Raw genomic sequence first — 16,486 nt, forward strand, 5'->3', positions numbered from 1 at the left:
GTGGCTGGTGGATTTGAACTGCTAACTGAGCTCTAAACCACTGCACCACTGGTGCAGTGTTAAATATATGTATATGGTTTTAAATACATGCACCAGTGGGAGGATATATAAAGCTTAGTGCCTTCTTGTACATATGGACTATAATTAGGTTCATGATTTCTTATTTGCTCTTTTTATAATCTACAAGTTATTATTTTTAAAATCTATACATAAAAACATTTATTCCATGCACAGTTTTTTTCTCCTTTACAAGTAATGTATCTTTAGGAAATACAAATTTCTTTAGGGAAGGATGCTTTTCCCTTTTCATTTTAGTCTCCTCCACTACACAAAGCTCTTTTTCCTAGTATAAACATTATTCTTCCAAGAAAATAATCTAGTGAATGTTTTACACTTTAGTTCAGTCTGCATTCTTGCTGTCCCAAAGGAGTTTCAGCCTTATAATATTTATTACTTACCCATCCTCATTTGTTTTCCTTCTTTGAAATTTCTTATGCATCCTTGTTTTGTATCTATATTTTTCTTTTTCTTTTTCTTTCCCTCATGACCTTGGCCATCTGCCATACCTGTGAAAGTTTTTTCTTTTCCTTTTTCTGTATTAATTGTAATAGTGGAAGGCTTACTTAAAAGGTGAGGTATGTATATGTCAGTTCTAAATACATTGTAGGTGCTTAATGAATGATTTTTTTTTTTTTACTCGAAACATATTGGTAATACCAGTGTTAAAAAGATACATCAATATTGGTAAATTTTGAGATTTTTTTGGCCTTAAATCTTTTCTCAGACAAGGTAGAGAGGAAGGATCTCTTCTAATGAGCATTTATAGCTTATATAATGTTCTGATATAAAAGCTAAAATATAATTAAAATTTCAAGACTGACTAATATCTACTGATATTAATGACTTTATGACTTTGCTATTTTTAAGAATGATAAAAATTTTCATTCTGAATATGTTTACATATAGCAACATGTGCTCCTTAATACTAATCATTGAAAAAAATATTATTGGAAAGCACTTAACTTTGATTATTAACCATAGAGAAAAAATTTGCCTTCAACTCACACATTGTTCTTTATTATATGAGGATATGATAAGTGCAAACAAACATTATAAAGAGAATATTTTAATAACTGTTCACCATTGGAACAGCTATATCTGTAGACTTTTTTGATGTTAGATTATTACCTGTATAAACTTTAATTTTTAAAGGTTCTTTCTAGTAACTCATAGAAATATATTTGACTTGCCAAAATTAAATTTATCTAAAAGTTGTAGGTAGATAATTTCAGCTTCACGTCATATTAATGCAACAGTAGTTGTTAGAACTCCTGACAGTATTTAGAGAATGAACTATCTATGATAAAGAAGTTTATATGTGAAATGTGTATCACCTCTGGCATATTAATACTAAAACTTGATATACAGTATAATAAAAGGAATATAATGAGAATTGGAGTTAATAGATATCTAAATTAAGCATAAATATGTTTTTGGACCAAGAAGTCAGTTTTCAAGAAAGGAAATCATACCATGTTCTAATTTTTTTAAATTATTTTTTATAGTTGCTGTAATGTTCAACTTCCCAGACCCTGCAACGGTAAAGAAAGTGGTTAACTGTCTACCTTGTGTTGGTATTGGAACCAGTTTTGGATTGCCTCAAACCAGGTACTGTATTATATGAGAAAAATATGGAAAATAATCTGTATTAATATTCTTATAATTTGATTCGAAATGCATGGTCATCTGGTTTCATAATGTGTTTCATAGTAAGTCATGATTATTAATGTATTATGTTTTATTTTGAGTCACTGAATTGTAATATTCTCAGTTTTTCCTAGTGCATCATACAGTGTCCAGCACAGAGTATATGCTCACTAAATAATCATTAAATATGATTCCCTAGCCCCTCCCTCTGCCAAGATAGAGGTACTTTACAAGATGCATTTTCAATCCCTTCGATGAAAGTTTTAAATTTTAACATTTTAGGAAAGCTATATATTGAGAGGGAGCCCTGGTGGCACAGTGTTTAAGCACTCAGCTGCTAACCCAAAGGTCAGTGGTTTGAACCCACCAGGTCCTCCACATGAGAAAGATGTGGCAGCCTGCTATTATAAAGATTACAGCCTTAGAAACCCTATGGGGCAGTCCCACTTTGCCCTGCAGGGTCACTGTGAGTCAGAATTGACTTGGCTCCAACGGGTTTGGTTTGGTTTTGTATGTAGAGAAATTTATTATCTTTTTTTGATGATAGATAGATAGACAGACCTTTCACTCAATTTATGAAAGCTTTGTTTATGCTATTGATATTTGGCATTGAAAAATATATGTATTTTAGGGTGTGATGCCACTACATTGTCATCACAAATGGCCAAAATGAAAAAAGAGAAAAAGAGAGACAATATCAGATGTGGAGGAGCTTGAATTCTCATACACTAATAATGAGGATGTAAATTGGTACAACCACTTTGGAAAACTCTTTGGAAATAACTAAATATAGCTGAATATATGCATGCCCAATGATCCAGCAATTTTATTTCTGGGAATAAGGCCAACAGAAATGCATACATATGTTCACCAAAAGACATGTATAAGGATGTTCCTATTAGCATTATTCATGATACCCTCAAACTGGAAAGTCAATCAGCAGAAGAATAGATAAATAAATTGTGGTATAATCATATAATGGGATATACAATAATGAAAATAAATGAACTATTGCAATATATAGCAACATGGATGAATTAAGTGAAGGAAACCAGACACAAATAATTCTGCTTACATAATATTCAAAAACAAATAAAACTAATCCCTGTTGTTAGACATCAAGATACCAAGCTACCTTTAATGAATTGTAGTTTTTTAGTGAGTTATAAGAGAGATTCCAGGATGCTGCTAATTATCTGTTTCTTGACTGAGATGATGGTTAGTCAGGTTTATTTATTTTGAAAAAGTTTACTGAGCTGAATCACTTATATATGTACTTTTCTGTTACACTACAATAAAAAGCTTAAAAAAAATCATTCCACTACACAGAAATAACCATTGTTATTTGTTACATCATAAACATTGGTGAATTTCTTTTTCTAAGCCTTTTTACGAACACAATTAGGATCATATGCAACCAGAGTTTTGGATTCTGTCATTTGCACTTAGTAGACCTCCTGAGTATTTTATGAGATCACAAAAATTTTTAAAAAAAAATTTTTGTTTTTGGCTGCTAATAGTCTGAACTAAGACTATACTAGAATTTAGTAATTTTCCACATTTGATGAAGATTTCCTTTATGTCCATTTTTCTCATTATTGTAAAAAATGGTAAGTTAAATATTATACACCGTATCTTCTTTATTTCAAGTTTTATGATCAATGTTATATTTATAAAATAATATAAAAATATTATGCTGTCTTGAAATATTAGTTGCCTAAACATGACAATTTAAAGAAAGAAAAAGTCAAATTGGATGCAAAAGCAAGAGTCAATTATATGTCGCTTACATGAAACATACTTCAAATATGAAGATGTAGATAGATTAAAAGTAAAAGGATGGAAGAAGATATACGATGCAAATACTACTTTAAAAAAACTAGAGTGGCTGTATTATTACCAAACCAAAGAAGACTTCCAAACAAAAAATACTGTCAGGAAAAAGAGGGACGTTTCATGACAGAGTAGCCAGTTCATCAAGATGATTGTAAGTATGTATACACTTAATATCAGAGCTTCAAAATTCATGAAACAAAAACTGATAGAACTGAACGAAATAGAGACATATTCACACTGTTCTGTCAGTAGTTGAGAGATCAGGTAGACCAGAAATCAGTAAGGATAGAGAAGACTGAAACAACATTATCAGACAACTTGACCTGTTTCACATACATGAAACACTCCAGCCAACTTTATAATATATGTTTATTTTAAGTGTACATAGGACATTCACCAGATTCACCAGATTCTGGGCCCAAAATAAATCTCATTAAATTTAAATTGACTGAGGAATTCTGGGAAGTTGTCAATGTAAACAAACCATTGATCCAACCCTCCCCCACAAATACAACATGAAATACAGCAAGGAAATGGCTCGGCTTTGAGGGACTCTGAATTGGGGAGCAGAGGAAAGCAGTGGGGAACTGCAGACAGGCAAGAATCAACAAATCAACAGTGAATCACATACAGTAGGAAAACCGCTTCTAATTCCCATCACTGCATCTTCCCCAGCCACACAGGCCACCAGCTGCTGTGAACTGGGGTAGTAGCCCCAGAAAAAGAGACTACTTCCCTAACCACCACAGCCCCTTCCTGTACAAAGAGACAGGACCCCAAGTTTCTGCCCTAAAATCAATAAGGCAGATCTCCCTGGGGGTCCATTTGGAGTGTGCCAGCACCTCCCCCACCCAGCTGTCAGTTGCAAATCTACTGCAAATCGCTACTGAAGGCCTGCACACTGGAGTCTCCTCTCATAGTCAACACTCTACTTGCCTCCCTGCGCACCCCATAGCTCAGAACTTTGAAGTCCACATGACAGACTTCCTAAAGAGTCAGTTCTGGTCAGTTTGCTCCCCATTTCAGTCAGTGCTGAGGTCTGTTTCCAAGGTTGCTATGTGCTAAGAAGTAGGCATCTTTAGTGGAGGCTACAACCATAGCCAACATACTCCACGGGGACTCTGATAGCAACAAGGCAGACCTCTCCAGGGGTCCATTTGGAGTGTGCCAGCACCTCTCCCACCTGGACACTGTTGGCTGCAAGCCTACTGCGAATTGCTACAGAATGCTCACACAACGGAATCTGCTCCCATTGTAAACACTCTACCAGCCTCCCTGAACACCCCATAACTCAGGCCTCTGAAACCAACAAGACAAACCTTCCGGGGAGTCAGTTCAGGTCTGTCTGCTCTCCCTTTTGGTTGGTGCTGAGGACTGCTGACTGAGGCTGCTGTGTGCTAAGAAGTAAGCATCTTTGGTAGAGGCTCCACTCACAGCCAACATCCTACAGGGATGGCTCTGATGGCAACAGAGCAGCTCTCCCTCAAGGTCTGTTTGGAGTGTGACAGCCCCTCCCCCACCTCTAGATTGTCACCTGCAAGCTTGCTGTAAATTTCTACAGAAAGACACTGCAGTGAAGTCTCCTCCCATAGTCAGCACTCTTCCTGCCGCTTTGCACACCCCATAGCTCTGTCCTCTGAAACCAACAGGACAAACATCCCTGGGAGTCAGTTAGAGCAAGCCTTCCCCCACTTCCATTTGGCACTAAGGACTGCTGGAGTCTTGAGTGGAGGTTGCACTCACAGCCAATAATCTACCTGGGGGACTTTGATAGCAACAAGGCAGACCTCCATGGGGATCTGACCAGAACATGACACCCACTCCCCCACCAGGTAATTGTTGGTTGCGAGGCTGTTGCAAACTCCTAGACGGCCCCCACAGTGGTCAAATCTGCTCTAATAGTCAGCACTCTACCCGCCTTCCTGTGCACTCCATAGCTCAGGCCTCTGAAACCAACAGGACAGACCTCCCTGAGATCAGTTGGGTATGTATGCCCCCCTTGTGGTTGGTGCTGAGGACTGGTGACTGAGGCTGCTCTATGCTAGGAAGCAGGCATCTTGAGTGGAGGCTATACCCACAGCCAACATACTAGATAGAGATGGAGCTCTGATACAAGGCAGACCTCACTGGGAGTTTGTTCGGAGTGTGACTAGTCCTCCCCTAACTGGTACCTGTTGGCTGCTGGACTGATACTAACTCCTACAGCAGGTTTCCTACAGTGAAGTCAGGAGGTGGGTCACCAAAGTGGAGATGGTTCCCCCAAGCACCACAGGGCTACTGGGGCTCTGAAACCAACAAGACACATCTCTCGAAGGTCCTTCTGGGGAGTGCCATCTCCTTCTCCTCTTGAAACGGAGGAAAGTTTGCTTGTGTTTCCCCTGGATGCCAGCTCAGATGTAACCAGCCCCCATAGAACAGAGAAGGAAACTTGGGGCAAAACTGGAGGGCAACACCCAGCCACAAAGGGGAATCACTGGGTGTGAATTTCTCAGATAAAAATGTGATTGCAGGAATAGAGAAGAGAAGGAAATAATAACCAGAGAGAGGGAAATGCACCTCCCGGTGGACAGATTGAGTAGTACGCTATATCTCACTTGAATGACAGTGCCCACTGGTGGACACACTAACCACAGGGTGTTCTCTGTTGCGTTGGAAGAGATTGAAAGTTGGAAAGTGAAATGTGGAACTTTCAAATCTGAATTGAATCAAGGAAGAAGATGGTGCTAACCCAAAGAGAGGGAGAGGAAATGGTAAGCAAAGGCCAAACGCTCCTCCCATCTGAATTTCTTGCAGAGAGTAGTGCGGGCAAAAATACCAAATACTGGGAAGAACTTAGAAAGTTAACACCCTCAAAAATTCAGATGCCCCAAGAAAAAAAATCAAAAGGCACACAACGGCAAAACAATGGCACATCCAAATGAACATGACAAAGGGCATGAAAGCACATCTAGGGATGACCAAATAATGAAAAACTGGAAGAATATAATACAACAACAGTAAACGTAATTAAAGAACTAGGGGAAAACATAGACGAAGAGCTAAAAGAAAGAAGGAAAACAATGCAAGAACAAAATGAGGACCTAAAAAAAGAGAAATTGCATCGGAAAGGGACAATAACTGAAATGAGAAGCAAAATAGAAGGGGTTACCAGCAGATTTAATCAGGCAGAAAAAAGAGTCAGGGAATTAGACGATAAGGTAGTTAAAATTATAGACCCTGAAGAGCAACAATAACAGAGGCTCAAGAAGGCTGAGCACAGTTTAATGGAATTATGGAACAACAACAAGAGACCAAATATACCCATCATGGGAATTCCAGAAGGAGATGAGAGAAAGGGACAGAAAGAATATTTGAAGAAATAATGACAGAAAATTTCCTCAATATAATGAAGGACATGAATCTACAAATCCAGGAAGCTCAAAGAACCGCAACCAGGGTAAACCCAAAGAGATCTATATCAAGACACTGCATAGTTAGGCTCTCAAAAATTAAAGACAGACTCCTGAAAGCAGAGAGAGAGAGGCAAACAGTCACATACAAAGGACTCCAATAAGATTAACTACTGATTTTTCCTAAGAAATGTCAGAGACCAGATGGCAATAGAATGATAAAGTGCTGGGAAAAAAAACCGTCAATCAAGATTACTATACTCAGCGAAACTATCCTTCAAGAATGAGGATGAAGTTAAAATTTTCCCAGACAATCAGAAACTGAGAAAGTTCATATCCACCAGATGGGCCCTACAGAAAATACTAATGGGAGTTCTGTAGATGGAAGGGAAAAGACACTAGAAAGGAATTCAAAGCTATACATAAAAAGAATGATCCTTCTTAAAGGAAAATGTGTCAACAAGTATAAGCGCTAGTAATAAGGTACTAGTACTTGATAATTCTAAATGTTTTGTCCTTCATGTTTTTTAATAACAAATACATAAAAGGCAAGGATTAAATGATGTTACAGGGCACATGAAATAAAAAGATGTAATTAGTGATAACAAAAGTAGGGAGGAGAGGAGTGGTATAGTTATAGAATTTCTTGTATGTTACTGAAGTTAAGTTGGTATCAACTTACCCTAGAATGTTATAAATACAAGCCCTTAAATGTAATATTCATGGTAACCACTAAGAAAATGTATAAAAAACCTACACAAAAGGAAAGGAGAAGGGAACCAGAAAAGCTTGCTACAGTAAACCAACAACACACAAAAGCAAACAGTGCTAAAGGACAAAGACAAAGAAAGCTTAAGACACATCAGAAACAAATAACAAAATGACAGACATAAGTCACCTGTCAGTAATTACATTGAATGTAAATGGATTAGATGCTCCAATTAAAAGGCAGAGAGTGGAAGAAGGGATTTAAAACAAAAAAAAACGTGATCCCACTATATGCTCTTTACAGGAGACACACCTTCAACCCAAGGACACAAATAGGTTGGAAGTGAAAGGATGGAAAAAAAATATTCCAAACAAGTAATAACCAAAAGAGAACAGGGGTGGTAATCTTAATATCTGACAAAGTGGATTTTAAGTCAAAAATCTGTCAGAAGAGATAAAGATGGACACTATTATATAGTGATAAAAGGGTCAATTACTCTAGAAGATTTAACAATTATAAATATGTATGCACCCAACTTTGAGACACCTAAATATATAAAGCGAACACTGATAGAATTGAAGGGAGAAATAGATAGTACTACAGTAATAGTTGGAGACTTTAATACACCACTTGCAGTATTGGACAGACCATCTAGAAAGAAGATCAACAGGGAAACAGAGGACCTGAATGACATTATAAACCATTAGACTTATCAGACATCTGTAGAACACTCCACCCAAAAACAACACGATATATATTCTACTTCAGTACACATGGATCATTTTCCACATTTGATAGACTACATTTTAGGTCACAAAGCAAGTCTTGATAAATTTAAAAAGATTGAAATCACACAAAATATTTCCTCTGACCACAACCGAGTGAAGCTAGAAATCAACAACAGAATAAAACATGGAAAATACACAAACAGATGGAAATTAAAGAACACACTATTAAACTACCGGTGGGTCGAGGAAGAAATCAAAAGAGAAATCACATATTTCTTAGTCAAAAGAAAATGGAAGCACAACTTAACTAAAACAGGATGCAGTGAAGGTAGTACTCAGAGGGAAACCTAAAGCAATAAATGCCTACATTAAAAAAGAACAAAGATCTGAAATTAACAGACTGACTTGACAGCTCCAGGAACTGAAAAGAGAAGTGCAAACTAAGTCTAAACCTACCAGGAGAAAGGACATAACGAAGTAAGAGCATAAATAAATAAAATCTAAAACAGAAAAACAATAGAAAGAATAAATAGAACCAGAAGTTGGTTCTTTGAAAAGATCAATAAAATTGACAAACCTTTAGCTAAACTGGTGGTGCACTGGTTAAGAGTTTGGCTGCTAACCAAATGGTTGAGAGTTCGAATCCACCAGCTGCTCCTTGTAAACCCTGTGGGGCAGTTCTGCTCTGTCTTATAGGGTCACTATGAGTCGGAATCGACTCAATGGCAGTGGGTTTGGTTATTTTTTTTGGTTAGCTAAACTGACAAAGAAGATATACAAATAACCAAAATGAAAAACAGAAAGAGAAAATACTACAACTGACCTGATAGAAATAAAGATAATTATGACAGAATATTATGAACAACTATATGGCAACCAACTAGATAACGTAAATTTAAATGTCAGATTCTTTTTTTAAAATGTTTTATTTTTGTTGTACTTTAAATGAAAGTTTACAATTCAAGTTAGTCTTTCATACAAAAATGTGTACATACATTGTTATGTGACCCTAATTGCTCTCCCTATACTGTGACAACACACTCCTCCTTTCCACCCTTGATTTCCGTGTTTATTCAACCAGCTTGTGACCCTCTCTGCCTTCTCATCTCACCTCCAGACAGAAGCTGTCCATTTAGTCTCAAGTACCTACTTGAGCTAAGAAGCACACTCTTCACGAGTATCATTTATGTCCCGTAGTCCAGTCTAATCTTTGTCTGAAGAGTTGGCCTCAGGAATGGTTTTAGTTCTGGGCTGACAGAGAGTCTGGGGGCCATGCTTTCTGGGGATTCTCCAGTCTCATTCAGACCATTAAGTCTGGTCTTTTTACTAGAATTTGAGTTTTGCACCCCACTTTTCTCCTGCTCCATCAGGGACTCTCTGTTGTGTTCCCTGTCAGGGCGGTCATTGGTGGTAGCTAGGCACCATCTAGTTCTTCTGGCCTCAGGCTGACGCAGTCTCTGGTTTATGTGGCCCTTTCTGTCTCTTGGGCTGATAACTTTCCTTGTGAGTTTGGTGTTCTTCATTCTCCTTTACTCCAGATAAGTTGGGACCAATTTGATGCATCTTAGATGGTCACTTGCTAGCTTTTAAGACCCCAGATGCCACGCACCCAAGTAGGATGCAGAACATTTTCTTAATAAACTTTGTTATGCCAGTTGTGAAATGTCAAATTCTTAAAAAGGACACAACCTACACATAATGACTGAAGAGTAAGTAGAAACTTTCAATAGACCCATAAGAAGTGAAGAGATCCAATCAGTTATCAAAAACCTCCCAATAAAAATAGTCCTGGACTAGATGGCTTCACTAGGGAATTCTACCAAACGTTTAGGGAAGAATTGACGCCAATACTGTTTAAACTCTTTGAAACAGTAGAGAAGGAAGGAATACTCCCTAATTCATTCTATGAGGCAAATATAACCCTGATAACCAAACCAGACCAAGACACCACAAGAAAAGAAAACTATAGGCCAATATCTCTTATGAGTATAGATGTAAAAATCCTCCACAAAATAGTAGCGTACAGAATACAACAACATATAATAAGAATCATGCACCATGACTAACTGAGATTTATTCTAGGAATGTAATGATGGTTCAACATTTGAAAATCAGTCAATGTAATACACCACATCAACAGAACAAAGGAAAAGAACCACATGATCATCTCTGTGGATGCAGAAAAAGCATTTGGTGAAGTCCAACACCCTTTCTTGATGGAAACCCTAAAGAAGATTGGAATAGAAGGGAAATTCCGCAGTATGATTCAGGGCGTATATGAAAAGCCAACAGCCAACGTTACGCTTAATGAAGAAAGACTGAGAACTTTCCCCTTGAAATTGAGAATAAGACAAGAGTGCCCACGCTCATCACTTCTATTCAATATTGTATTAGAAGTCCTAGCCAGAGCAACAAGACAAGAAAAAGAAATCAAAGATACCCAGTTTAGAAAAGTAAAAGTAAAATTATCCCTGTTTGCAGATGATATGATATATAGAAAATCTCAGAGTCTACATGAAAACTTCTAGAGCTGATAGAGGAATTTAGCAAGGTGGTAGGGTACAAGGTCAACAAACAAAAATCAGTTGGGTTTCTATACACCAGCAGTGAGAAATCTGAAAGGGAAATTAGGGAAACAGTTGCATTTACAGTAGCATCTAAGAGAATAAAATACCTAGCAATAAATGTAACCAGGGATATGAAGGACTTATATAGTGAAAAGTATAAAACATTGCTGAAAGAGGTTAAAGAAGACTTAAATAAATGGAAAAATGTTCATGTTTGTGGATTGGAAGACTTATTAAGATGTCAATACTACCCAAAGCAATCTATAGATTCAACACAATTCCAATCAAAATTCCAACAACCTTTTTTAGAGAAATAGAAAAACAAATGCTCAACTTTATATGTAATGGCAAGAGGCCCCAAATAGCTAAAACAGTGTTGAAACAGAAGAACAAAGTAGGAAGACATATTTTGATTTTAAAACATACTGTACAGCTACAGTAATCCAAACAGCCTAGTATTGATATAATAGTAGACACACAGATGAATGGAATAGAGTTGAGAGTTCAGAAGTAAACCCCCACATCTGTGGTCAACTGATTTTTGACAAAGGTGCTAAGTCCATTTGATGGGGAAAGAAAAGTTTCCTCAATAAATGGTGTTGGGAAAATTGTATTTCCACATGCAGAAAAATGAAACAGGATCCATGCTTCACACCGTACACAAAAACAAATTCAGAAGAATTATCTAATACAATAACAAAAGCACAAACAGTAAAAGACAAAATAAATAAATGGAACCTTATAAAAATTAAACTTTTTTGTTCATCAAAAGACTTTACCAAAAAAGTGAAAAGACAAGCTACTGACGGGGAGAATATCTTCAGAAACGATATATGCAACAGGAATCTTATCACCAAAATATATGTAAAACTTCCACAGCTTAACAACAAGAAGACAAATAACCCAGTCATAAAATGGGCAAAGGACTTGAATAGACATTTCACCAATTTCACCAAAGATGGCTTTCAGATGGCCACCAAACACATGAAAATATGCTCAGCATCATTAGCCATCAGAGAGATGCAAATCAAAACCACAGTGAGATATTATTTCACTCCCACTAGGATGGCCAAGATTTTTAAAAAAAAATAAAAATAACAAATGTGGATGAGGATGTGGGGAAATTGGAACCCTTATCCATTGCTGGTGGGAAAGCAAAATGGTACAGCCATTGTAGAAAACAGCGTGGCATGGTGGTTCCTAAAAAAACTAAAAATAGAACTATGATATGACCCAGCAATTCCACTCCTAGGTATATACCCAAAAGATTTGAAAGCAGAGACTCAAAAAGAGACCTATACACCAATGTTCACTGCAGCATTATTGACAGTAGCCAAAAGGTGGAAGCAATCTAAATGCCCATAAACAGATGAATGGATAAACAAAATGTGGCTTAGACATACAATGCAATACTACTTAGCCAGTAGGAGAAATGAAGTCTTGATACATGCTACAGTATGGATGGAGCTTGGAGACTTGGAGATGTTATGCAGAGTAAAGTAAGCCATTTACCAAAGGACAAATATTATATGACCTCACTTAAATAATAAGAAAAGGCAAAAGTATAGAGATCAGAGTTTATTATGTGTTACCTGGGGTGGTAGAGAGGGGGAAATGGGGGTTAACATTGATGGAAAAATTGCGTTGATTAAGGGTAGGGTTGCACAGCTGATTATTATAATTATGGCAATAAGTTTTACACCTGTAAAAAGTTGAATTGGCAAAAGTAGTGTGAAGGCTATATTTACAACAGTGATAAAAAAAAAAAAAGTAGCTGCTGAGACTGCTTATATACAGTCAAACATCTCATGGGATTTGGTTTCTTGGTTTGAAGGTTTAGGGTTATGGTTTCATGGGACATCCCAGTTAATTGGCCTAATAATATGTTTGGTGCTTCTGTTCCGCCTCCTAGTTCATTGCATCATGCCAGGGGTCTTAAAAGCTTGCAAGTGGCCATCCAAGCTCAACAATTGGTCTCTATCCACCTTGAGCAACAGAGGAAGAAGGAGAGTCAGGAATAGGAGGAAGATATGGAATATGTGGCTATTTGCCTCCATGAACAACTGCTTCTTTTGCCATGAGACCAGAGGAACTGGATAGTGCCTGGCTACCATTACTGAACATTTTGATCCAAGATTCCATAGCAAAAGTCCTGATCAAAAGGGTTGAAATGCATAACAAAATTTTAAATTCTCATGGACTTTAACTTTCTGGAGCCATGGAGGGTAGACAAACTCCTGAAACTATTGTCCTGAGATAATCTTTAAACCTTAAACCAAAAATATCCTCTGAAGTCATCTTAAAACTGAACAATTGTTTAGCTTAACTAGTGAAAAAGATCTGCCTTGAGCGTTATGCTCTTTTTAGAACTATCTATAAGAGATCAATTTGACAATAGAAACTCAAAAGATTAAATAGGAACCTTAGGTGGCAGTGAGTTTGTGTTAATGAGGGAGAAACAACCCAGAAAAGGACGGTAAGAATGTTCACAACTCAAAGATTGTAATCAGTGTCACTAAATTGTGCACGTAGAAACTGTTGAATTGGTGTATGTTGTACTGTGTGTATTCTCAACAACAACAACATAGTAAATAAAATTCAGAAGAAAAAAATTTTAAATGAATTAAAATCATACAGAGTACATTTTCTAACCTCAATAAAATTAACCAGAAATCAATTATAGAAGAATATCTGGAAAACTCACCACTCATCTGTCAGTTTGTTGTACTGTGGTAGCTTGTGTGTTGCTATGATGCTGGAAGCTATGCCAGTGGTATCACAAACAAGTATCAGTAGGGTCACCCATGGTGGACAGGTTTCAGTGGAACTTCCAGTCTAAGATAAACTAGGCAGAAAAGGCCTGGACAGATGAGAAGATTAAGGGAACAGTTTTTAAGTTTCATATAAAATTACTGTACATCCAATACCTCTTGAAGGCGTTTACCCTAGAAGGTTTTTTAAAGAATGTGTTTGTAAACTGATCTGTTTATGAATGTTTATAGCAGCTATGTTCATAATCACCAAAAATTGGAAACAGCCAAGCATCCATCATCTGGTGAATGGACAAAGAAATTGTGATGCATTCACACAATGAAATATACTTCTTGGCAATAAAATGGAATGGACTACTTATGCATGCAACATCATGGATGGATTTGGAAAGCATTATGCCAAGGAAGCCAGGGATACCATTATGCTAATGAAGCCAGCTCAGAAGACTATATACTGTATGATTCCATTTGTATGGAATTTTGGAAAAGCATAACTATAGGAACAGAAGTAAGATCAGTGTTGGAAATATTTTATATCTTCATTGTTGTAGGTTATACAACTATATATGTTTGGCAAAACTCATTTCAGTGTATACCTAGAAAGGGTGGATTTTACTCTATTAAATTATGCTTCAATAAACCTGATTTTTAAAAACAGAAAAAGATATGTACAGCATCAGGAACTCTAGTACCATGCTGATAGAAATGCAAATAGTATAGTTGCCTTCAAAAACAATTTCCAGTTTGTTAAAAAGTTAAACATACACTTAATGTACATCCTAGCATTCCCTCTCTTTAGTGTTTACCTAGAATAATGAAAACATACGTACACATTTACATACACTTGTAAGCAAATATTAAAAGTTTCATTCATAGTAGTCACAAAACGGAAGCATGATGTTCCTTAATTGGTGAGTGGATAAACAGACTGCAGTTCATACATTCAATGAATTACTATTCAGAAATAAAAAGGAATCAACTACCGATATATGCAACAACATGGTTGAATCTAGAAAGCATTATGCTAAGTGAAAGAAGTTAGGCACCATGGGCTACATTTTATATCATTCTATTTATGTGAAATTATTGAAAAAGCAGAAGTATATAGTGATAGAAAGCAGATCATTGGTTGCCAGGGGCCAGGAGTTGGGACAAAGGAATTAGCTGTGAAAGGATTCAAGGGAACTTTTTGGAGTGTATTTTGATTGTGGTGGTGGTTATATGTATTCAAACCTCATCAAACTGTACACTTCAGTTTGACAAATGTTTTGTTAAATTACATGCCCATAAAGATCATTGAAAAAATAAGCTTTCTAAGCATACTTACTCTCTTACAAATTTTTCTTTACTTACCATTTTCATATGTAGTACTACTTAATGTGTATGAAAAATCAGATCAAAATTTTTTATCATTTTCATTAAAATGGTTAAATTATGCTTTATTGTATCATGTAATTTTTTTTTCTTGACATTAATATCAAATCTACATATTAAGGATTCTGTCACTGTAGTGTGTTTGATTAAAATTTTTATCTGTAACCTCTGGGAGTTCAGAATTCAAATATTAATTTTGTATATACATATGGGCTTAATAACTAATATTTATATTGTTCAAAATCACTCACAATAATAGGGAATTGGAAGAGTGTGGCAGTCTGTGTCAATTTACTGTGTGCTGGTCTATTGGTTATTTTTAAATAGCACCATCACTAATTGTTTTCTTTCATAGAGATATGGATTCACTATCAATACAGTTTAGGTAACTAATTTGAGGACTGGGAAAAGAGTGAACACTGGGTTTTTCTATTGATTGAAACGTATTAGGAGTGGAAACCTACTGTTTACTTTTAGCATACCTAATTTTGTATTGATTTGAGCTGCTTTTGGGTAGTGTTTATTTCACTTTTTTAAGGTAATATTATAAATGCAATTGAAATAGAATCAGCAGAGAGTAGTTATGATGCTGATAGGAGCTGCACTTAGCCTGGGGCTGGAGGACCTTCCAGGATGACTCACTCCCATGCCCTTTGGCAGTGCGCCTTCCTTCCTCACCAAATTGTCCTCCCTATCAGCTGCTTTAATATCAACATGATATCTAAGCTGGCTTCCCCCAGAGGAAGTGATCCAAGAGAGACCAAGACAGAAGCTCCAGTGTCTTTTTATGACCTCCCCTTGGTAGTCACACACAATCATTTCTGGAACGTTCTGTTCATTACAAATGAACAGACTTAAGGGGAGGGGAACTAAGCTTCACCTCTTAAAGAGAGGAGTATCAAAGAATTTGTGGGCATATTTAAAACCACCCTAGATTACGATAAAACAAAGTAACCATTCTATGGTTTTGATTAGATAATTTTAGAATTTAATGAGGAATTTCAAGGTTTAAGAAAAAGCAGTTCAGAATAACATGGTAGATTTCCCTATCTTAATCAAAAAGTCTTTTTCTCCTAGAAATGTGTTAAAAGACCTAGGAACTCTTTTGTAATGATGTTTTTCATGGTCAGTGAAAGCTGAAAAAGTCTTAATTCATTAAATCAGTTACTTGTCTTAGTCATGTAGTGCTACTGTAACAGAAATACCACAAGTGGATGGCTTTCTCTCTCTGTCTGCCTTCTCATCAGTCTTCCCCCGGACTAAGAGCTTCTTTGCGCAGGGACCCTGGGTCCAAAGGACATGCTTTGCTCCTAGCACTGCTTTCTTGGTGAGGTCCCCGTCTCTCTTCTGGCTTCTCTCTTTTATATCTCAATAGATTGCCTCAGGACACAATCCAATCTTATAG

General features: G+C 36.7%; 1 protein-coding gene across 6 annotated transcripts in view; it reads left to right on the forward strand.

The window, feature by feature from the left end:
• The window catches only part of LRBA (LPS responsive beige-like anchor protein), an 840,314-nt gene that overhangs the window by 584,602 nt on the left and 239,226 nt on the right, over positions 1–16,486 (forward strand). For all 6 annotated transcript variants that reach the window (XM_023733554.1, XM_023733553.1, XM_023733556.1 and 3 more), the window contains one exon: positions 1,566–1,668. In XM_023733554.1, coding sequence (XP_023589322.1) covers positions 1,566–1,668 — 103 coding nt within the window. The remainder of the gene's footprint in view (positions 1–1,565; positions 1,669–16,486) is intronic.

Source organism: Trichechus manatus, unplaced genomic scaffold, assembly GCF_000243295.1.
Source record: "Trichechus manatus latirostris isolate Lorelei unplaced genomic scaffold, TriManLat1.0 scaffold00059, whole genome shotgun sequence".
NCBI classification, from domain to species: domain Eukaryota; kingdom Metazoa; phylum Chordata; class Mammalia; order Sirenia; family Trichechidae; genus Trichechus; species Trichechus manatus.